At 36.0% G+C, this 24,894-nt stretch overlaps 2 protein-coding genes and 1 long non-coding RNA gene across 3 annotated transcripts in view; all 3 read right to left on the reverse strand.

Moving 5' to 3' along the window:
• LOC139820997 (uncharacterized) overlaps positions 1 to 24,894 on the reverse strand; it is a 213,200-nt gene that overhangs the window by 166,292 nt on the left and 22,014 nt on the right. The gene's annotated exons all lie outside the window — the stretch shown is intronic.
• Positions 1,139 to 7,301, reverse strand: LOC139820994 (retinol dehydrogenase 12-like). The gene is made up of 6 exons (XM_071791659.1): positions 7,047 to 7,301; positions 6,648 to 6,729; positions 6,172 to 6,476; positions 2,279 to 2,398; positions 1,899 to 2,115; positions 1,139 to 1,723 (listed from the first exon to the last, which is right to left on the reverse strand). The coding sequence occupies exons 1-6, from the start codon at positions 7,162 to 7,164 to the stop codon at positions 1,633 to 1,635; spliced, it is 933 nt and encodes a 310-aa protein (XP_071647760.1). The 5' UTR covers positions 7,165 to 7,301; the 3' UTR covers positions 1,139 to 1,632.
• Positions 13,203 to 24,506, reverse strand: LOC139820429 (uncharacterized). The gene is made up of 9 exons (XM_071790702.1): positions 24,057 to 24,506; positions 22,684 to 23,008; positions 22,342 to 22,384; positions 21,084 to 21,844; positions 20,859 to 20,991; positions 20,629 to 20,776; positions 18,507 to 18,669; positions 18,149 to 18,433; positions 13,203 to 18,063 (listed from the first exon to the last, which is right to left on the reverse strand). Exons 3-9 carry the CDS (start codon positions 22,368 to 22,370, stop codon positions 18,011 to 18,013), a joined length of 1,572 nt encoding a protein of 523 aa, XP_071646803.1. The 5' UTR covers positions 22,371 to 22,384; positions 22,684 to 23,008; positions 24,057 to 24,506; the 3' UTR covers positions 13,203 to 18,010.

Raw genomic sequence — 24,894 nt, forward strand, 5'->3', positions numbered from 1 at the left:
CGCGCCTACGCTGGCTTCGATACTGCTATGGTGTAAGAAGCGAATCATTCTACACATCCCAAAAAGGGCAGTTGTCATCGTTCCTAGTGACCACGGCAGCAGCAGAGTTCAGAAAAGTGAAGCTTATTCGTATACATCTCACAGAGGTTGTACGGAGGGCCTCAATCTCTTGATAAGTGCAGTGAAAATTGACTTTTGAGTGGAAAAAATGTATAAAGTTATGAACAATTAATATTTTTATAAACAAATTCACTTTACAGCTAAAAAAACGATTTCAAATGTTTAGTAGTCAACTTGGAAGAATTCACCCTAAACCCAATAAAGTCAGATAAAAAAAAAACTGGTAAAATTCCAAAAATTCCAAAAATTTGGATTTCGACTATGCTTGACCAATACTACAATGCTACATAGGTCGCTTTTTTGGCTCCGCAAATTTTTTTTTGTGTGCCTGTGTGATGAAAAAACTACACTGGATTCGTGTTCAGCATGCATTACTTTTTATAATCACGTACCTCGAGATTTGGAGACCAAATATTATTGCCTATATTACCTACAATATTTTCACGCGCAGAAAATTTCACTTTCACCTTCCGAAAACACGTTTGCCCTCGTAAAAATCATAACACGGCAGGTAACCTGCCGAAACTCCGTTAGTCACATGGGTACCATAAGCAGCGTTTACAATGTTAATAGCGAGTTCGCACAATATACAGGTTCCGAGATATTTGATTTGGCGGTTCAACCCCGTTGGCGGTTTAGGTCTTTCTTACGTAATTTCGTTACGTGATTTCGTGATGTAATTTCATGACGTGATTTCGTGACGTGATTTTTTTCAGTAGGGACATTTACTGCTTACGAAAATATTTAATGAAAATTAATATGTCAATTAAAAAAAATTAAGTATTTTATGCAAAATTAGAAAAAAAAAACTTAAAATAACATAAGCAATGAGAAGTGCCGTTTTCGGTCAAAGCGGATATTGGTGCTTAATATAATATTTCACAATATCAATTATTAAAATACATGTTTCAGTTTTTTAAACTGCGTGCCAAAATGGACTTTGTCGGACTTAAAACGCAATTGTGTAAATTAAAACTAGAAATAATATCTAATATTAATTTGATATTATCAAGTAAAATAATATACTAGAAGAATATTTATTATAACAGTTATACAAACTTATGGATAGATCCGAGTATATGTTCATATATGATTATCTTTAGCTTTATAAATATACTTTTACATAATCAGACATGATAATATACAAGCATATAAGACCATATATGGCTGTATAAGGTTATACTTCTAGTGGTTTTATGGAATATATAATTATATAATTATTTATTTTCATATATAGCCATATAATATTGTTCAAAATTATATTTTGAACAAATAAGAGGTATTTTTTTCCGGGTATATAGGCATATATGCTCATATATGGCTATATAATATTGTTTAAGATTATATTTTCTATTTCTTATATGATCATATATAATCATATATCCACTAATATAATCTAATATAAACTAATATGAACAAATAAGAGGTTTGTTCCCCGGGTTAGTAAAAATTCCCACAATATTCTCTTAAAAATAAATAAATTTTTTTAAACCATTTGACGTGAAACGGTTTCTAAAAACGTGGTAAAATTTTTTTCTGGTTCCAGATGCAAAAGACGACAGGATACATTCCACAATTTTTCGGCGTACTGACGATTGTTTGCCTTCCCATATGTAGTGGAAACGCCACATGTATAAAAAAAATACGAAAAAAGAAACATAATGCAGAATTGTTATTTTATATATATATATATATATATATATATATATATATATATATATATATATATATTCTGTATAAAAATAATTTTGTACAGTACATATTTAGTATATTCTTACGAATAATAAAGACCGGTCTCATTGGCTGTCTTCTCATCAACAGAACAATATACTGTAGTTTGCGCTCCTTGTTCAGCATTTTTAAAAAACAATCCCGTACAAGTATTATAACAAAAACTTGCACCTCGAAATAACGTATTACTGGTATGCCGTGTTATTTCGGTTGGAATTAGACCAGGATGTATAGAGTATATGTTTATCCCGTGAATATTTGCTTCTAAAAATCAAAATCTTCATTTATCTTCAGTGTATTTTTTTTTATTACATATAAAAAATCATTAACAATCAATTAGTAATTGTTAAGTATTAATTAGCAGGTATTAAATTAGTAGTATTAAATAAATGTAATGTAATCTATCTTAATCCATAATGTTACCTACCTTTCAATTGACGAGCGAGTTCCTTAGTGAACAGAATATTCGCCAATTTACTTTGTACATAACTTCCAAGTAGGGCATAAGATTTTTCCATATTAATATCATCGAAATCTATGTCAGCAACTATAATAGAATGTTTCTGTTACAATTGTAATTTCAACAACCCGTGTATAAATTTTTCCTAGGCTGTAACCGGGCCCTGAAAGGGCTTCCTTACTTTATTTGAGGCCCATGTTAGGACGCCCACTTTGGCCCCATTTCGGAATGTCACGCTTTTTTATCTAGGGCCTTTATTGCTTTCCGAACTTGGGCCAATGTTGGGTTCATAAGTCGGGCTTATACCCAAAAAATTAAAAAAAAATTATTTATTTCAAAATTTTATTATTATTTTTTAACTAAATTTGTTTCTTAAGATGCAGTCTATGATTATGGGGACGGCGACATGACAAGCTCAGCGCAGAGGGCAGCACCGAAATTGGAGACTTGTCATAATGTTTACGTTTAATGAGTAGAGAGGTTTGGAGATTTTTTTAACATGCCGGGCGAATGTGTGTGGCATATGGATGTAACAATAAGGGAGGGCATCGGTTTCCGAGGGACAAGATGATGAAAAAACGGTGGATCACTGCTATAACACGCGATTTATATCCGAATACAAATTTGCTGTGCACAAACCACTTTAGACCTGAGGATTATATTACCACCGGCTTTGAAAGTAGTGAGTTTACAATAAAATTAATAGACATATAATGAAACATATGTTTAGTTACGAGATTGTATTCGGACATAAATCCTCGCGTTTTATAGCAGTGATGATCCACCGTTTATTTTTCATCATCTTGTCATTTTTGTCCCTCGGGAACCGATGCTCTCCCTTATTTTTACATCCATATGCCACACACATTCCCGGCATGTTAAAAAATTCTGAAATATTCACGTTTATGTACACAGATTTTCTCGTTAACGATATGCTCGGTACTCGGTAACAGCTCGATGTGTCTCCAATTTCGCTAGCGCCCCTAGCGGCTAAAAGTGGCACGCGCCGTCCTCATAAATATTTTTCCTAACGCGAGCGTGAAATGGGCCGCTTTTCGCGCTTGTTCTGAGTGAGCAAAACGATCCATTTTGCAATAATGACGTAAGCGTTGAAAAATGGAGCCATTTCCCAACTAGTGGAGAAATGAAATTGCAAAACAAGCGCGAAAAGCGGCCTGTTTCACGCTCTTGTTAGGAAAAATAGTATGAACAACTCGTGGGAAGAGTGGTCGAGCCCAAATGAGTGTGATGGTCGCACGAGCGAATTCACACTCATTCAGAATCGACCACTTTTCCCGCTAGTTGTACAATATACTATTCTCGTATTTGAAAAAAACACTTACCTTGGTGAGATTCGAACTCGGGACCTCTGGATCGTGAGCCAACTGCCTTACGTGGTAGACTACTTCTTAATTTAATGTAAGTGTTATATATAGTCTACATATGTCATAACCAGCGCAAATATATAATTTTTCAAAAATCATCTTAAGAAACAAATTTAGTTTAAAAAGAGTAATAAAATTTTGAATTGAATATATGATATAATATTTCTTAATGTCGGGTGAATGTCAGAAACCAGTGCCGGCTTATTACGAAATTTTGTGTTCGTAAATATATTTATGAAAAAAGTATATTTATAAAGTTAAAACATTCTTATCAAATCCTTACAAGGGCCTCATTAGACAAAAATAAGAAAAACAATTGGATAAATTGTTAGATCCACCAGTGTGTAGTTAAAAATAAATGCGAAATTAAGCGAAGATTCTATATAAGGAGAAGCATTTCAGAAAAAGAGAGATTTCTGAAATGTTTTTCATAAAAAAGAACAAGTGTACTGTCAACTTCCAAAAAGATACGGAGAATTTGCCCGCGATATACGATCAAATTATTGAGGCTGTATAACATGTAGGGGAGAGTTGGCAATTACCGCGCCGTTGACAATTCCGCGCCATTGTTTATCTCAATAACTATTTGTATTACGCGCCTACAATGATAATATCATAGGTGTTAATATCATAGAGTAACACGAAATACCTCACCCGCATGCGTCGTCAATGCGCTCCGGCCGTCCATGTAAACACAGTGCGCTCTGAAAGCTTCTCTGCTTGCTCGTTGCAATTTTGCTGGTAGTTTCGATAAAAGGTGAGTAACATAATATTTACATTAGAGAAATAATGCTGACGGATTTGATAAGCTAAAACACTATAAAATTAGGTTGCAAAGTGATTTTAGAAACACGCGTTTCTTTCCTATATATTTTAAGGTTTTAAAGTGAAATAATTGAGTTTGATAATTTCACGCCCAAGGTATAATTACTCATAGGTGTGTTAAGAGTTACTAAGACTATTTAGTTTACAATGTAAGATGCTTACAGAAAAGATCGTTGCTTAGGTTTTGATTTGAATTTATAATGATCGTTATTTGTTAACACATTCACTTATTTTTATATGTAGGTACCTACCAGACGATATTAATGCATAAATATAAAAAAAAACATTTTGTTATTGTGTTCTACTTCATGTCACTGGCTGAAGCCAGAGTAATTTTTATAGGCACAGTCTTATTAAACTAGGCACGATTTTATCAGACCTAGTCACGATATTATCAGACCAGTTTGATAATACCGCGTTTTCTTATTTTTTGGAAAATTATTAATATTTCAGTTTGTGTTCAACTTTCAAGATTATTGCTATGATATATGGATAGCCAAATAAATGACCTATCGAAAACTGCACAGTTTATTTTTTTGAAGCATTTCTGAGCTTAGATATACGCTTCGGTTCTTAGGGGCTCGGTAATTGCCAACTCTCCCCTAATTGAGTTCGGTCTGTGTCTGCAGTATTTTGGGACACGTTAATTTGTTTATGATTTGGTTTGTCATACGGTACTTTCGGAACACATCTTATTGTAGTTAGTCATTGTATATTATACGTATCATTGTGACTTTGAATATGGCACGGAACGGAGCTAGTGGAGAAAATGATCTGTCTTATTCTCCTAAAACTTTACATTGCGACTCTTGGAAACTTTTTATTTTTTATTCTTTTGACGCACATTACATGTAAGTTTTTACGATTTACCACTGATATGTCTTCCATCTTTATATTCGACATACTTATATGGACATATTCGTTCTAGCGTGGCGTTCGCACAATGCGGCTTGGACGCAGCATTTGGCGACGCATGATCCATTGTTGCGTAACCTATGTATTGTTTCTCACTTGAGAAATACATAATTAAGGTTGAAACGTAATGAGTTAATTAAATAAATTGATACTGGCCAGTTGGGTCGCTTAATTTCGCATTTAAAAATAAGAAAACCTTTCTTATGGCATCCCTAATAACTAATGATCGGGGCCTTATGTTATGTAAGGCCATCCCTAACAAATTTCTACACGGGAAGTCGTGACCAAACTGGGCCCTGTACGGGCTACAACTAGGAAATTCTACATTAAACTGTCTTGGGAGAAAAATCATGACTAAACTAGGCCCTGTATGGGCTACAATTATGAAATCCTACATTAAACTGTTTTGGGAGAAAAATCGTGACCAAACTGGGCTCTGTAATATGGGCTATAACTAGGAAATCCTACATTAAATTGTCTTGGGAGAAAAGTCTTGTATGGGCTATAGTTAGACATGCCCAAATTAAAAACAAAAACTAAGTTCTAACTAGGTCCTAAATGGGTTTGAGTTTGACAAGCCCTTATTTTGGATGCCTTAATAATGCCCATACGGAGCCAGCATTAAATATGGGATGCCCGGATAAATTTCTACTTGGGGAAGAACTGAACGAAAATGATAAACATTCTACTTTATTTTTAAAGCTATACCACAATATCATACATGCTTTTACATACAAATATATGTAAATGATGAGACATTGACTATTCTGCAGCTGGAAGAAGACGATTGCATTTTTGGCAGTAACAAAAGTGTCAAAAGAAAATGGCCAAGATGGTTAACTTGTAGTGTCGTCTCATTTCCATCCTCTGTCTTTTCATATGGAGACGCAGCCACACCGGCATTATTTATGAGTATGTGAATAGCTGCTTCGTTTGTCAGCAAATTCTTAGCACAATCTTTCACGTTTTTAAAACTACGTAGATCCAGAAAATAAATTGCAAGCTCACCCACATTATTTTTATATTCATCCTTTCTCATCCTAAAAGTAACCATTGATTTACAGACCACATCGTCATTTTCTCCATCATGAAAAAATTTAATTAAGATAAATATAGGTTTATAAAAACACAAAACGAATAAATTAAAATAAATAGTACCTACAATTAATTTAATTGCTTTCTTTATAATATATCTAAGTTTATATATTTACCATGAAGGTGGGTTGCTCTTTATATCTTCAACTGCTTCATTTGTCTTTTCCATATTTCTACAAGCCAGAATTACTCTAGCGCCTAAATGCATACGTTATTTATACGAATGTGTTTAAGAGTATATTTTTTAATTGTAGAGTCGTAAAAAATTTTATAAATTTATAAGTAAAGCAAAGATAATTGAAAAAAACTTAATATTCTAGTAAAGAAATGAATATATAGTATTCTCATAAAGTATTGTTATATAACATTATGGTTGTATAACAATGACATTTGGCACTGTTATCTCTTAACGAATAACAAAAATTTATATTTTATTAATGCTATATAATTTACTTATTATATCTACTTAAGTTTAAAATTTAGGATAATTTAAATTATTATTTCAGTAAAATCACCTCTCGCATATAAATCTCTGGCAGTCTCCTTGCCGATACCACCACTTGCTTCTGTTATCACAACAGTTTTGCTGTCAAGACGTGCTTTGCTCATACACATTTTATTGAAAAACCACATTTTATAGTGCTTCTTTATCCACGACGTCACCAATATGCGATTGACTATTTCTATTGGAATTCACTCACTATCGATTTCACTGAATATACTATATATTTGATTGAACGAGTTTCTTTATTGAATAGTCACAGACTTTATCTTCGTGTTCTTATATAAACTATAGCTCATACTTAACTACAAATGATGACATAAAAACAGATAAATTTGCATAAATATCTGCATAACAATATTTGCATGAATAATTTTGAAATCGTGATGCACATTCCAATCAGCAGACAATGTTTTTTAAATGTTTTTTTTTATATTTATTTTTCATTAATTATATATTGTACAATTGATTGTAAAAATATCACAGAAACACACAAAAAAAAAGTGGTCTGTACCAAAGACTAGACCTATCATTTTTTATATATTTTGACGTGCTGAATCCAAATCCGGGGTCAAAATTGACCCCCATCACACCACTTTTTTTTAAATCGCGAAAAACCACCATTGAAAACGGAAAATCCCAATATAAGATGGGTCAGCGTCAAGTGTGGCAACCAACTGTAAGACCCAAATTATATGTACTTTGATGTCCTGAATCCGAATGTCGGGCCAGCATTACTGTACCACCCCCCACTTTCCTTTTAATCACGAAAAACCACCCTTTAAAACAGAAAATCCCGCTGTAAGGTGGATCAGCGTCAGGTACAAATGTGGCAACCAACTGTAAGACCCAAATTATATGTACTTTGATGTCCTGAATCCGAATCTTGGGCCAGTATTACTGTACCACCGCCCATTTTTTTTAATCACGAAAAACCACCCTTTAAAACAGAAAATCCCGCTGTAAGGTGGATCAGCGTTAGGTACAAATGTGGCAACCAACTGTAAGACCTAAGTTATATGTACTTTGATGTCCTGAATCCGAATCTTGGGCCAGCATTACTGTACCACCCCCCACTTTCTTTTTAATCACGAAAAACCACCCTTTAAAACAGAAAATCCAGCTGCAAGGTAAATCAGCGTCAGGTACAAATGTGGCAACCAACTGTAAGACCCAAATTATATGTACTTTGATGTCCTGAATCCGAATCTCGGGCCAGCATTACTGTACCACCCCCACTTTCTTTTTAATCACGAAAAACCACCCTTTAAAACAGAAAATCTCGCTGTAAGGTGGATCAGCGTCAGGTACAAATGTAACAACCGACGTTACGGCCGAGTTGGACGTACCCAGACCTGGTTTTGTAGAGGACCGCAGCTCTGCCCCCTGGGGGCCGAGTTGGACGCCTGCCTTCGCATCCTATCCCGACCGATTTTAAATAGATATATTTACCGTTATTTGATTTCTACCGAGAGATCACTTAGTTTTAGTTTTGAAGTTTTTCCTTATAGTTTTGAAGTTTCTCCTTTTATAACGAACTCTTTTTTCTTCGAACGATCTATGTAGAGGATATCTTTGTCTCCTTCGATTTTTAAGCTGGCTTTCTCTTTTTGTTGGATGCTTAAAAAAATGTAACATTACCGCACTGGTTTGACTCGTGTGTGGAATCGGCCATCCGTCGCACAGATGGTGCGCGCGCAATAATGGGCCACTTTCCACGCACTTTGTAATATAAAATAGGGTGTGTAACACGTGCGGGTTGAGAATTGGACACTCGTGCGGGTGATCCGCACTCGTGTCCAATTCTCAACTTCCCGCACTTGTTACACAAATAACTATTTTCGCAAAATAAAAAACTGCAACCTTTAATATATTTACTGTAAAAATTTTTCTTATAATTCTACTTAAAATTTCTTCTCATTGTAATTTGGAATAATGATAATTAATTCAATTCAATTCGGTAAACATATTTTCTCTTAACACCCGTTAAAATCTTGCAAACAAAGAAACTTTTATTGAAAGAATGAGAGAAATAGACTTTGATAAATGTATTTGCTACACTGTATTGCATAAATCGCATGATTACATAAACATCACAAAGTCTACGTGAACAATGATTTATACCCTCTCAGAAAAGATTTCTGATAATAAGTAAAAAAATATACTTGACATGTTTAATCTTATCACAACCTGAAGTAGTATAAAAATAAAACGATATTGAGATTAAATATCGTTATTTTTATAACAATATTCAATTTTATAATAATAATTCCTATTCTCTTCTCTCTTAAGCTTATATATTCTTGCGTTTAGACTAAATCATCTTCACGTAATGTTATAACGCGCGATGTTAGTGCCACAATAATATTTGAGGCCGATGTGTGCTACCGTCTTTCGTCGACGTCAATAAAACGTGATACGCTATATTGACCGAGAACAAAGCATAAGTGTTTACATCTACATCGTAGTCGAGGACATAATGTAAGGCAGAGTAAAAACGTAAGTCATAAAAGGCTATTGTACAATAGCCTTTTACGCATTACGTTTTTCTTTGCCTTAATTAATATCTATGCTACGACAGATGTCTCGTTTTTTGTCATTAGCCGTACGCGAGTAACGTGTTCGTGCCTGTGGTGGATCTGATTATTGCCTGTGGTGGATCTGATTATTGCTTGCGGCAGATCTGATCTATGAATAAAAAGGTTACCAAATAATATCTGTGTTTTTGAGCATAAAAACCTTTACTTTGTATTCTATTACAAAAAAGAACTTGAAAGAATAATATAAGATTCCTGACAATCTACAAATTCTTTTTTCGCAAGAGTAAAATAAGATTTCCTTTAGATCCGTCTACTGTTGAATCAAAAATATTGTGAGATCGTCATAAACTATCTAAGTCTTTCTAGAAAGTTATAGAGAAATAATATCAAGATTATTTTATATGTAGACTTAAGAAATTTCCATTTAAGATTAAAATATTATTTTTTTAATACTAAATATAATTTGCGCTATTTTAATCCTATTTTATGATACATTGAAGAGAAACCCAGCTGTGCACCCCAAGATTTCGTGACGATGAGTGATGAGCAAGTCCTGTAACGCGTGTCGCGAGCAAGTACTTGCTCTTCCTTGATAACTGGTGCTCTCGTGGGGTGAACGAGGGCAGCACCAATCAGTGAAAATACCGAGGGCAGCACCAGAGTCGCGAAAATACCGATAATACGATTCGATCGCGATCTACCGACGTTTCGCGCGAGTTACCGTGAATAAACTGATTTTATCGGCAATATACCGAATAATGAGCATTGGCAGCTCATGGTAAAGCCTAATGGCAAGTACCCGAAATAACTACTAAAATAAAGCAAATATTAACGCGAATACGAATATACTAATGAATATACGACTATACTAACAATTACTATATACAATGAGGCGAGCGCCGAACATACCGCCCACCAAAATACAAAGTATTTTCTTACAATAAATTCTCTGGGGGCTTGCCCATCGGCAACGGGCAGAGCTTCACCAAAGGTCGTAGTACGGAGCCATCCGCCACCCTCACCGTGGCGACACGCGGGACGCCATCACTACCCGGATGTAGTCTTTTTATTCGTACTCGCCTCCATTGCAGAGGGGACGCGTTCTCGTCCTTGATGAGGACCAGAGAACCCTCGTGTACCGGGTTAGTTTGATTTCACCATTTGGGGCGTTGCTGAAGAGTATGGAGATACTCCTGGTGCCAACGCTTCCAGAAATCCTGATGGATTCTTTGTGTGAGTTGCCATTGGCTCAAGCGATTCAGCGCTAACTGCGTTATAATCCAGTCAATGTAGGAAAACACTTGGAAATTTCTCCTCGAAGAGTAAACTTTTTTGGAAAATGTTCTTTTGGGTTTCAGAAAACATGTCCCAAAAGTTTACCAACATAAACCCTATGCTAAATGTTTTATTTAACAAAAAAAGACCGAAGAAATCGGTTTTTTTGAGTATAATTAAAAAAACATTAATTTTATAAAAAAATAAACCATGCCAATCGAAAGAGGAGAAAATTTTATTAAAGAAACATATTTAAAGTTTTCTTAATATTAATATGTGTAGGAGTAATAATTTTTTAATTAACGCTTCAAAGTGCGTCGATGCCGTCCCGTGTGAAGCCGCCTGCAGAGTACGCGGGCGTGCGCGCACTTTATAAAATAAGTTGTAACTTTTGATTGGATCAATAGAAACAAATTTTACAAAAAGCATTCAAAAGTAGACGTAATTTACTAATTTTCAAGTGGTTTAGATAAATTGAGAAAGCATTTTGAGTATATTTAAATCGAATTTGAAGAGAGGCGATGTGAAATATTTGATTTATTTTACTAATATTATTGCCTTTTATTTAAATTTGCAGATTTTTACTTCTAAATTAAAGCATTATATTCTTAAAATATATGCTGATAACATGCAATAAGTGAAAAAAATTACAAAAATTTATTTTTTAAAAGTTGGGACCTCAAAGTTGATAGTTTTCTTGAAATTTCGTTATTTTAAAATTGAGCAACAAGTTTGACTGCAGATATTATTGCTTAGGAAATAGATATTGAAATTTAATAACAGGGTTTTTTAAAGCTGAAAATATGTACTTTAAGATGATACATGTTTTATTTAAAAAACAAAATATTAAGCAGGTGTATTTTTCAAAAAAGTACATAAAAATAAATGTCGAACTAGAAAATATGAAAATTTCTCTATTTTCAAAATCGAAAAAATAATAAACAAAAATTTTTTTTGAAAAATAACTTATGGGATGTTGTAGCTTGGGTCTTAAACTTTAAGACTGTATATCGGAAATATTTTTTTGAACTTTTATTTTAGTGGCTACACGCAATTTAGTAAAAAAAGTCGTATTTACTGTTGTTTGTACTGTTGTTCGGGGTAATCTTAGAAACTATTGGACCGATTTTGAAAGTATTGTATATGAAGTAGGGGTAGAATTTTTTGGGGAGTGCTATAAGGTGTATAGTTTTTCGTTACCGATCTTCTGGAAACCGGTTTTTCTAATTATCTAATTTCTTCAATTTTTTGGGAAATAATTGACGGAATCTCAAAGAATTATATATGAAACGGATAGAATTTTCCGGGGAGTGATATGAAGTGTTTCGTTACCGATCTTTTTTGGAACCGGTATCCAAAATTTTTCCAACTTTTCGGGAAATAATTGACCAATCTTAGAGAATTATATATAAAACAGGGGTAAAATTTCCCGGGGAGTGCTATAAACTGTATAGGATTTCTTGGCTCGCGCGCGGAGAACCGTAGTGTACGAGTAAGCGGGTGCTCGCTGCAAACAAATGCTACGCTGTCTCCATCCTTTTTCTAACATTCTTTTGTTTTAAGAATCGTTCACATATATTTTTGAGGTTTAACAAAAGGAAATCAGTTTACGAAGCGCCTTCGCCAGAAAATTAGTGCCGCAATTACTAAATAATAGCGAGCAGCGTCCTCGTCGGGCCAGGAAACGGCGCAATGCGGATAGAAAGGAGTCCATCGACTACGAAAAGGCGATCTCGATGGATCGCTTTAACAACAAAACAAACAAATAGGCATTTTTCTCGTTTTTGATATAAATTCGACCACCATGACCTAGATTTTAATGCGTACTTTAATTCTAGACAAGAATTTTGCATTTCTATAAAGCCAATTAAAAGATTAGTGCTAAAAAAAAGCGATTTTCAAGATCGCTACGTTGAGTTCAAGCGCCCGCCATTTTGTAAAAAATCAATATTTTTAAAATTGGCTACGTCACGCCAAAGATAATAGTATCTATTTTCATTTCCTGTTTGATTTTTTTGTTTTAGATGATTTTTGACGAAGCGCCGCTGGGTACCGTCTTTTTTTACGGCACTCCGTAGACGACTCCAGTACTCCGTGAATTTGCAACATTTTTTAATAAAAAAAATTTAAAAGATTTTTGAAAGTGTGTATTTTTAACTAGAAAAAACCCCGACCCGACAATTCCAATAGTTCTCCTGAAAAAAATTCCCAAAAATTACCTTTTTTTTCGCTTCTAGGTGTATATTCCCCCTTAATTCAATTTAGTTCGATCAACATATTTTCTCGTAACACCCGTTAAAATCTTGCGGACAAAGAAATTTTATTGAAATTTGAATGAAAGAAATAGACATTAATAACTTGTATTTATACTGTATTGCATAAATCGCATGATTACATAAACATCACAAAGTCCACTTACAATGATTTATACCTTCTCAGAAAAGATTTCTGATAAGACAAAAAATATACTTGACATGTTTAATATCTTATCACAACCTGAAGTAGTATAAAAATAAAGCGATATTGAGATTAAATCAATAATTCCTATTCTCTTCTCTCTTAAACTTATATATTCTTGCGTTTAAACTGAATCATTTTCACGTAATGTTATAACGCGCGATGTTAGTGCTACAATAATATTTGACGCGAGACTGATGTGTGCTACCGTGTTTCGTCGATGTCAATAAAACGTGATACGCTATATTGATCGAGAACAAAGCATAAGTATTTTCTACGTCGTAGTCGGAGACATAACGTAACGCAGAGTAAAAACGTAAGTCATGAAAGGTTTATTGTACAATAGCCTTTTACGCATTACGCTTTTCTTTGCCTTACTTAATATCTATGCTACGACAGACGTCTTGTTCTTTGTCATCAGCCATACGCGAGTAACGTGTTCGTGCCTGTGGTGGATCTGATTATTGCTTGCGGCGGATCTGATCTATGAATAAAAAGGTTACCAAATAATATCTGTGTTTTTGCTCATAAAAACCTTTACCTTTTATTCTATCACAAAAAGGAACTTGAAAGAATAATATAAGATTTCTGACAATCTACAAATTCTTTTTTTGCAAGAGTAAAATAAGATTTTCTTTAGATCCGTTTATTGTTGAATCAACTTTTTTTTCTTCTTCTATTTCGTTGGCTCCTGCCTTTTTTCAGAGGACAATACGGCCAGTATTTGTCACTGTTTGTTATACAAAGTCTGGAACACTGTTAGCGTAGCGAAGTCTGAATGGAAATACCAAAAATCTGAGTGGAAACTACTGCAGACAGTAACAGTCGCAATACTTTCAAAAATTTTTCCTGCCGGACAAAACACGTCCGAACAGGTCCACGCACGTTCTTATTGAATCAAGAATATTGTGAGATCGTCATAAACTATCTAAATCTTTCTAGAATGTTATAGAGGGATAATATCAAGATTATTTTATTATAAACTTAAGAAAAGGGGGATTGTGTAAAAGTGGCCGTTTTGTGCTTCGATGGGAAACCTGTGAAACATTTTTTTCCACCTTATTTGACATTGAAATAAGAAAGAAATAATAGTCATTTACCCAGGAAACCACGGGAAATATTTTAAAATCTATAATAAATGTGTTTAAAACGTCTGTTAAAATAATTGTGTTTGAGCGGTTTAATAAAAAGTGAAACGTTTTAAAATAAGCACTACATTTCCATTTAATGAATTTTACATCATGAAATTGTATATGTTACGGGAAATATGATAAATTGGGCATTATGCATAATGGCCGGGCAATATGCATAAATCCCAATTTGTTTGATCAAAATGATTAATAGAGAAGAATTAATCAAATTTTCCGGTTATTATGCATATTTTTCAATGCTAAATGGTCATTTTGATAAATCACCTTATTTGAGTTGATTTTTCCGGCAATCTTAAGTCCCTTGCACAATAAGCGATAGCGATGCGAGGTGCTATATGGGTTTACAACTTTCTACGCGTGGAAAGTGCACGCATGTATTTTAGAGGCACATTATGTGTCTAGTTTAAGGGGGTATGACACCTTTGAGCATGAAATTTAATCTCTTTTTCCCGATTTGTTTTAACATATAAGGAATAAAGCAATCGAAAATCGGCTTTAAGGGGATCCTAAAGTGAAGGCTGAACTTCCTCGACGTCGGTAATGTCAACATTTCTAATTCTGTTTTCTTGTCATATATCTATATCTGTCCTTGTCTAACGAGAGGCATCTGTCTTTGTTCGATTACTGCGCCATCTCTTGCCACACGCAATATTGCTTATTCTGTCAACCTGAATGTGCTTTTGCACATATAAAAGTTATATAAAGTAATCTTTTTTTCTAGGTTTTCAATCTTAGATCTAATTGCACGATATTGTTCTTAAATGTTATCCCTAGGTCATGCCGGTCTAATTTTGTGGATATTTATCGTGGAATTTTTGTACAAAGCAAATATTGTCGTCACGTATACCAAAAATTAACAAAAATATTAATTTTTTTTCGTTTTCGATATAAATTTGACCACCATGACCTAGATTTTGATGCGTACTTTAATTCTAGACAAGAATTTTGCATTTCTATAAAGTCAATTAAAAGATTAGTGCTAAGAAAAAAAGCCGGTATTACAGACGGTTTTAGGATCCCCTTAAGGGGTCTTTTTATTATACATTAAAGATGTAACAAAAATTTTTTTTGTATATAAAATCATGTTCGTACACCCTGTCAAAAGAGGCCGTGTGCGTCACGGGGGTCTAGCTGGTGTACATGATTTCGGCTGACTGGTATGACTTAGAACAGAAATCCAAAAAAAATTCTTAATCTGTGATAGATTAGCTATGGAAGTACGTAGGATTTTTGAAAAATATTGATTTTTGCGAAATTGACACTAATTTGAACAAAAGTGTCCAAATTTACACTGAAAAATCGTGTATAAAATTGGTTCCCAAAAAAAACTAACAATCCAATTTAAAAAATCCTACGTACTTCCATAGCCAATCTATCACAGATTAAGAATTTTTTTGGATTTCTGTTCTAGGTCATACCAGTCAGCCGAAATCATGTACACCAGCTGGACCTCCGTGACGCACACGGCCTCTTTTGACAGGGTGTATTTTATATATAAAAAAATTTTTTTTACATCTTCAATGTATAATAAAAAGACCTCTTAAAGCCGATTTTCGATTGCTCTATTCCTTATATGTTAAAACAAATCGTGAAAAGAGTTCATGCTCAAAGGTGTCATACCCCCTTAATAATAGTGGAGCTCCCCGCAGGGGGGCGGAACCTACTGTCTCCACGCATACACTTTCCACGCGAAACGAGGTGCCACATGGGTTTACAACTTTCCACGCGTGGAAAGTCCACGCATGTACTTTGAAGGCACACTATGTGTCTAGTTTAATAATAATAATGGAGCCTCTCCCGCAGAGGGGCGGAACCTACTGCCTTCACGCATACACTTTTCACGCGTGGAAAGTTGTAAACCCATGTGACAACTCGTTTCGTGTGAAAAGTGTATGCGTGGAGGCAGTAAATTTTGCCCCTTTGCGGACTCCACTATTATTAAACTTGACACATCCGTATCAAATCTCGGGTTATCCCGGTGTAAACCGAAATTTGATACGAATTTGATACGGATACAGTACTTGGTACGCGTATCAAACGGTCGGTGTAAACTAGGCCATATTTTAAATTATATTTATATTAAAATATTTTAATAATAAATAATGTATAATTAAAAGATTGTTGGAATTATTGGCAATCGAAAAACAATGGTCTCACATAATACTTATTGTGTAATTTAAAATTAAACTATATAATTCCACTGTAAACATTATATTAGGTGCATTTCATTATTTGGAGTACCTAATATATATTATTCTGAGAAAATAAAAAAATTATATGTATATAGAATATATAAAGAAAGCAAAAAAGAAGGAAAGATAAATCTTACATACTTAAAATAAATTTGTATGTTAAAATGTTACAAAATAACATATGTCTCAACATATGTTTAATCTTTCTTTATATATTTACACACACACACACACACACACACACACACACACACACACACACACACACACACACACACACACACACACACACACACACACACACACATATATTTGCAAATTGCATCGCGAAATGAGAGACAAGTTGCTATATACAAGTTTGCTGTACAAGTTATCGAGAATATCACAGTAGTAATGTATAATGAGAAGTCGTACATAGTTAACTAATTTTATAATTTAAAAAATGTTTTGAAATAGCTTATCTTATATAATAAATAAAAAAATACGATATTATTACACAATAGAAAAAGCAATATGTTATATTCATCAATGTTTCTTGTATGCTAAAAGATATATGTGTTCAAATACATTTAAATCATCTATATCTTAACGGAAATCTATAATCTACTCATATTTTACGAGAAAGGATTAATTAAATTCTTATAAAAAATTACTTATTTATAAGAAAAATATTTATATATTTATTTACTTATGTTTAAACTTCTGTCATTAAGTTGCATCGAAATATGTCAAATAATACAAAACAGAAAACTAAATACATTTGCAGTAATGTCATGTATATTAACAAAAATAAATACTAAAAAAATGTTTAAATTTGTGATATCATAAACGTTACTTATAAGTATCACAAGACAAAAAAGAACCAAAATTGAACTTATTAATGACAAACCATAGACTGTTATAAAAAAATATTTATGAAAACCTTAAGATAAAAAATGTTCCGAAATAGCTTATCTTATATAATAAAAAAAAGATACGATATCACACAATAGAAAAAGTAATATGTTATATTCACTTATAGACTTATAGTACCACCTACTATCGATTGTATGCTTTCTGTATTCAAGCTTAAGATATATTCGGCGCTTTCCATATCTAAGGAAGTCAACAGAGTAACTGGTACATCATTAGCGGACGGCTCGTCTAGTAAATCTATGGAATCCGTAGAGTGCGGCGGAGTTGGCACTAAATTGCATTGCGTATGTATAAGCTTATTGCGAACTTCGTCAATGGATCTACGTTGTTGGGCGTATAAACCTTGACGCATTTTCCTACAGTGCTAGGAACATCTGTGCTACTCCCGGAACAGCGCTCCAAGTCGTTTTCGACTTGTGGAAGACAAAATTGCGACAGTGTAGAAGTTCAATTTTTCTTGTATGCTGAAAGGTATATGCGTTCAAATTCATTTAAATCATCTGTAACGTAACGAAAATCTATAATCTACTTATATTACGTGTATATTTGAAACTCACTAAAAAGAATGTTTATTAATCGTCAGACTTGATGAGTGCTCGCTGCTGTCATCGTTATCATTCAGATCCGAGTGTTCAATGTTGTTATTGTTTTCATTTTCTGGTTGATTTCTGCCATCCTCGTCGTTGCCAACATCTTCATTGTATAACGCATCTGCAGTGGCCTCTAAGTTTCTTCGGTTCCCTTGTATACCTGGGTGCCTACCCCTGGCATTTCGGATTTGTTGTTTCGCTATTTTCAAGGATCCGACAACCGCTCTTTGGAATTCTTCCCTGGTTGGTTTGGGGTAGTACTGATTCGACGCTACGGCTTCTGTAAAATAATACATTATTTAGTATCATAATCAATTAATATTGTAATGACAGCAGAGTAACAATATTCTTACGGTAAATCGCTTGGCATAAAACTGTATTATAGAATGCGACTTTATTAGCATCAACTCCCCACCACATTAATCGTTCGGCTACTTGCGTCGTTATGGCCTCCTTCATGCATTGATGCACGCTATTTTTTAATGTTATACAGTTCAAGAATTTGAAGTAGCGTACCTATATAATGTGACGTGACATAGTCACGTCCCCTGTCCAGACGATAGCTCGACCGGGGGGAACGTCCGGGATGTCGTCTCCGCTGGAGCGGGGCGGGGCGACAGCGTTAGAATTCGTACATTATATTATTTCCGAGAATTTCAGGTGTCGAGTAGATGGCCAGGAGAAAATTGTAACGACTTGAGTCGCGCCGTGGGAGTTTACGGGAGGCGTTCTACGTAGGAGTTGGCCGGCGGGCGGGTCACGATTGGGCCCATATGCCGATGTTGCTTAGAGCGTCTCGCAGGGCGAGCGCATCAGCCCCGATGTTCGCCGGGATGAAGCCTGCCGAATCGCGAAGGAGGGAGATCGCCACAGAGCATTGCCTACCGGTCGACGGAGCCATGGCCTGGCCAGCCTGGCCGTCGTACACCGGCACCATAGAGTCGCGGCCCGGTCAGCCGGACTCAAGAATAGGCTTTTCAAACCTGCCGCCGGCGAGCGAGGAAGCCACAAGGGGCGCCGACGGGAGCGGGAGGCGCTCGGCTCGCGTAGGGCTGATCGGCAAGGAAGGTTTGCAAGCACGGCGCGCGCAGGCGCGGGCCCGACGTGATCCCGCCGGGCTGGTCACTGTCGTGTCGGCGTGGCGAGAGACGACATCCCGAGAGGACCGGCAGCCGAGCTTGCGGAATTTGTAAGGCCACTACTCGAGCACCTCGTAACCCATGTTTGGGTACAAGTAAGATCGTTCTGACGGCCAGGGCCCTTCCGAGAGCCGCGTAGAGTCGCGGGAAGCATGCTTAGAGAATCGCGTACTGTGTCGCAAAGTATTTTGTAGCATCGCGTTTCGTGCAGATGAGAATTACCGAGCAAGTAATTATTAAATGGAGTACTAACGGAGAGCCCGGCCAACAGAGTAAAATGGGATTGCCCTGCCCGAAAATTCGTACGCGGCCGACAGTCACCGTGTGATTCGTTGTAGTATTCGTCGTGTCTTAGCGTTTCGTGTAATAGCGTTTTGTGTAACCGCGTGATGGGTAATGTAGCGAGGTGTCCTCCGCGCCGAGGCGGACCGTACTGTCGCAGAACGGGGGAGTAATGTTCGCGCAATCATGTCCCGGGGCGTGAGGCACTTGTATTGGGCCTTTGGGGCTTTTCGCGGGAGGCCCGCGTCTAGCCATTTTGGGACCATTCGCGAGACGTCGCGGATGGTTATTCGGCTGTTGGAAAACCGTTGCGCGTAGGTATTGTGTCTTGCGTTCGTGTAATCGCGTATGGTGTATTACGTTCGGGTAACTGCGTCTCGCGTATCGTGTTCGTGTAATCGCGTATTGTGTATTGCGGTCGTGTAACTGCGTCCTTATAAGTTGCGTCCTTAGGCTAATTTTCGCGTTATTGTATCTCGTAGTTTCCGCGTTCTCCCAGCAAAATATTCGAGAGAAAAATTGTAATTCACCGATTCATTCTAAGGAAACCTGCCGATTTATTCTGAAGTAATCTTCTCTCTCAAATTGTAATTCACCGATTCCGTCTGAAACAACTTGCTGATTTATTCTGACATAACCTTGTCTGTCAAATACATTATATTTGTATTATTGTTATTTGCGTGTGTTAACTGCGCTACGTTCCCTCTCCTCTTCCGACCGCGATTAACCGAAGAAACTCACACCTGAGAGAATTGCGATCTTGTGGATCGTGGTGCGAGGAATCGCACCTGGCGCCCAATATTTCGAGGAATTATTTAGTCGAGCTACCATCTGGGTTTCTGAGAGTCTTGTCGTGATTGATTTTTTTAAGATCGTTAGTGAATAAAAGCGACGGCGCGCTCCTTCACGGCCGGCGAGACCGTGAGGACATCGTCGTTTGTCGTCACAATAAATTCAAATAATTACATAATACATGACTGGAATATACGTTAATAAGGCAATTTTTTAAATTAACCATGTACATCAAATATAAATTAATTTGAACAATACTTACAGTTTCATCGTAGGCAGCGTTGTCTTTCCTAAACATTTGTATTGCTTCTATTGTCGAAAATGGAAGGACTTGCGGCTTCCCGGGAATTGCATTAACGACATTGGAATCGATTTTTCGCTCTATTGAATCCAATCGTTCATTTGTTAGTCTGAAATCATTGATTACAATTATTAATATTATAATCTTCATTTGTGCGATGCCTATGCTCAATACCTCTAAGTACCATGTACCTTCCAATAGTAAAGCCGTGAATTGTACATTTTGAGCATGGACAGGAAGAACGGTGACTTTTATGCCCTAAAATAAACGCTCTAGCTGGCGCATCTGCGATAAAGCATCGCAATTTTATTGAGAATTTTCTACCTTCAAAGATAATACCACCCTTATTAAAAATTTCATGTAAATCTGAGATACAATACTGGAAAAACTCTTGTGAACTATTAGGTTTTTTGGACCTTTGTACACCCCTATAGTTTCTGGAATAGATTTATTTGGAATATTAGCAATTCTGCACTGAATTGGCCAGATGTCATGTTTTCCACTTCTGTGTAATTGTGCGCCATCCGTACTAATGTCAATTTTGAGAACTTCTGGAATTGATAAAAAATTTATCTGTTCAAGGGTTCGGGCTAGGCATTTTTTTACCTCAAAATGTAAATATTCTCCTGGCTCAATTTTATGTAAAATTGGGCAAATTCGTGGTGTAACGAGCAATGTTCGTATATCTTTAGGTAGAAATGTGAAGCAATTATGAGTTCTTAGAACAGTTAAAATACGGTTACCAAGAACGTGATTTGCATCGACTAAAACAGCTGCTAAGTTTTCCTGAAAAATTGCTTCATCACTTCTATTCATAACGTCTACTCTACCTACGTTGTTTGTACATAAAAGAAATTCTTCATTTGGAGGAAGGTGTGCAACCGGAGCAACCCTCTCTTGTACAAAATAATTTACGTCGCAGTCTTCAAAATTTTGAGGTTCCATAATATGTTCAATCAAGTAAGGAATATTTTCACGCGAAGTATTTACAGGACAAATCAGACTATCATCTAACAAAAGTGATTTTGTCACACCAATTGCTTTTTTTATAATTTGCTTCCGGCGGGCCAATCTTAATCTTTGTTGTCTTTTCGATACCGCATGAAGAGGCTTGTAATAGCGCGAATTGAACGCTTCAAACTGGATTCGCTTCATTATTAAATTATTAGATCCAGATCTGTTATAAAAAAAAATTAATATAAGTGACTACATTAACATACAATAATTAGCACACAACTAGGTTTTGGTATCCAGTGAATGTATAAACTGTTTTAAAACATTATGCACTAAACTGAGAAGCGCAGGTTTTATGTTGTAATATTCTCTATATCATATTAGTAAAAAATATGTTACATAAATATTAAAGACGAGTAAGATTTAATTTGAAATACAAAAATATATGCAAAGAAAGCAGTTTTCAAGAAGAGAATTAAATCATATACAATAAAGTATAAGCTATTACAGTCTCCGTACAAAAGATATGCGTTGCAAAGTATGACATATTGGCATAAAGTGTACACTGTGATGAGATGACATTTTAATGTGACTTTATTAACCATGCTTTCATAAAAATTAGTGCACGTTACATGTATGTACTATAGAACGTAGCTAACTTCAAGTGCAAAGCGACTACAAGTGCAAATAAAAATATAATGAACCATATCGGAAACTCACTCGCCGCTAGTGTTGTAGCGACCGAACATCAGCTACGACAAAGCTCATAGAAAAAATAAAAATACAGAGAAACACGAAGAAAAACAATAGAAACCATTATGTAATGCAAGAAAATTATGCTATGCAAGATTATAATCTTGCATAGCATAATTGCATTACATAATTGTTTCTATTGTTTTTCTTCAATTTGCATTAAGAAAATTAACATTTTAACTTCAAACTATTGGTTTAATCCTGTAAATTATTCCAGTTTACAAAAATACTGTCGCAGTAAAGAGAGGTTACGTTGAGATTAAAATGTTAATTTTCTTAATGCAAATTGTAATGTATAATAATACTTACTGCAGCGGCATCGCACTGTAAATTTCTGTCCAATCTTTAAATAATAACTGGCCGGCACAATTATTAAATCAGTTTTTACTGCGTCTTTTCACGCTGTAGCTGAATGGCCGTAGCTATGCTCCTGCAAATTTGCCATTGTCTGTCTGCCTGGTTCTACACTGTCCCACGCGGTTTGAAAAGCACTGTATTTCGACGTCAAGCTACCTAAGATGTTTGCCATTATGGTCACTTCCGATAGCTTTTCACCAACGTCCGCTATTTGACTAGCCAAATTTTTCACTTTTGTAATATGCGTCACTGCTGAGTCATTAGGCCCCATTTGATACTGGAAGAACTTCTGCGTTAGCATCAATTTATTACTCGCAGATTTCTGTTCGTGTATTTGTCCTAATTTATCCCACATTTGCTTGGCTGACGTGCATCCCAGCAAACAAAAAAAGATTGAAAAGAATTAAAACGGGATTGCCAGGAATTCAATTAAGGACTTTCCGAATTCCAAAAATTCTGTCCAAAAAAAGGATTGAAATAGTTTCAATATCATGGAATTCCTTATTTTGAAAAAAATTTGTCTTTTTTGAATCCCATCCAATTCCGACACAAAAATATTATACCACTGAATGCCAGATTAGGGATTGGAAAATTTCGTGATGAATTCCATTGAATACCATTGATTCCGTTAACGAAATGAATACCATTGAATGCCAAACTAGGAATTAAAATTTTCCGTATTGAATTCCGTCTATTCTGACAATAAAATGAATACCATTGAATGCCAGGATAGGGATTGAAAAGTGTCCGTGTTGAACTCTGTGGCGGTACGCGCCACCAATAGTACACGCCCGCGCGGTATCTGCATTACCGGCAGTTTGCGTCGACGCCGCTAGGCGTCGCATCGCCGGGGCATTTTCTCGAGTTGAAAGTTTCGTCTCGACCGCTATGTAAAGGGACCCCCTACGGGACCTGACAGATCTTACAAATCTCATTTTCGGGCTAATTGCCTGTCGGCAGTAGTGCGTGTAATGCCCTTAGGCATACACAAAAGCTCACCGACGAACAACGGCGCTTAGTCGCCCAACGGAGGCGCGAGATGTTTCCTAAACCATCTAATGCCATGCAATTCCATAACCTTTACGGATTCCATAGGATTGGATGGAATTGAAAATTTTCTTTTTTGGATTCCATGGGATTGGACCATCTCATTTCGAATCCCATCTAATTTTATCTAATTCCGCCAAAAAAAGGGATTCAAAGGTATTAAAAAATTTTAATATTTTTTAATCCTTTTGCGTTTGCTGGGATGACAGCAAACACTCGAATTGAGCAAACTCCATGGACGACGATATAAGGAACATTGCCTTCGCATTATCACGCACCCACATTTTTCCTTCAGCCGTAGCACCGTCCAGCGGCATAATTCTGGCTCCGGTGACGACATCTTGAATGCCGCACGCGAGAAATAATGAATTTACTTGAAATTTCCAGCCTTGAAAATTTTCACCGTTGAACTTAGTAATGTTCCGCGCCGATATCTCGTCCGACATCTTGCCGAAGTTCACAACCACGTGGCGCACTTTTCTTTTACCGCACACGCACAGTTTCTCTCACGAATTATCCCGCGCACACAACGAGCCTGGGCCCATAACCTGTTGAGGAGGCTCTGGATGTTGTACCGGATAATGAGAGAAACTGCTTTTATAGTGAACAATGCTTATTAGAGTTTATTACGAGTTCTACGGTACAGATTTACCGGACCTTCTCTACCAGCTTACAGACAGAACAAGAGTGAGCGCTGCCGCTTGTACGCGTTAACGTAACGAAAGCTAAGGGCGGTATCCGTGAGTAGCCGGCGCTCCGGCTGCCACCTGCTATGCCATGATTGGCCAATCAATACGCGATAGAGTTGTTAATAGAAAGGTGCGCGAACACTTTCAACACTCGAAATTATCATAAGAGTGAAATTGATATTTAATGATAATGGTTAGTTATCTCGCTTGAGTGTCAACGGCTTTTCAATGCGTGTCAAAAGGTTAAATTTGTTTCGCGTTTGACAGTGCGAGGTTACTTACGGAAAGAGTTTCAAGAGAGAATTTTTCGAGAGAGAGAGAGAGAGAGAGAGAGAGAGAGAGAGAGAGAGAGAGAGAGAGAGAGAGAGAGGGAGGGAGAGAGAGAGGGAGAGAGAGAGAGGGAGAGAGATTGATTGATTGATGTGTT

This window comes from Temnothorax longispinosus, chromosome 10 (genome assembly GCF_030848805.1).
Source record: "Temnothorax longispinosus isolate EJ_2023e chromosome 10, Tlon_JGU_v1, whole genome shotgun sequence".
Classification (NCBI taxonomy): domain Eukaryota; kingdom Metazoa; phylum Arthropoda; class Insecta; order Hymenoptera; family Formicidae; genus Temnothorax; species Temnothorax longispinosus.

What these genes read in the sequence shown, in the direction of transcription:
- LOC139820994 (XM_071791659.1), bottom strand. Translation starts at nt 7,164, where the DNA reads ATGTGGTTTTTCAATAAAATGTGTATGAGCAAAGCACGTCTTGACAGC. An exon ending in AAGAGCAACCCACCTTCATG is followed by an intron (nt 6,477 to 6,647) that starts GTAAATATATAA and finishes GGTTACTTTTAG; the next exon opens with GATGAGAAAGGATGAATATA. An exon ending in CTCATCATTTACATATATTT is followed by an intron (nt 2,399 to 6,171) that starts GTATGTAAAAGC and finishes ATTCTATTATAG; the next exon opens with TTGCTGACATAGATTTCGAT.
- LOC139820429 (XM_071790702.1), bottom strand. Translation starts at nt 22,370, where the DNA reads ATGTTCGGTCGCTACAACACTAGCGGCGA. An exon ending in CGCTACAACACTAGCGGCGA is followed by an intron (nt 21,845 to 22,341) that starts GTGAGTTTCCGA and finishes TTTTTATAACAG; the next exon opens with ATCTGGATCTAATAATTTAA. An exon ending in CAGCAGCGAGCACTCATCAA is followed by an intron (nt 18,064 to 18,148) that starts GTCTGACGATTA and finishes GTTACGTTACAG; the next exon opens with ATGATTTAAATGAATTTGAA.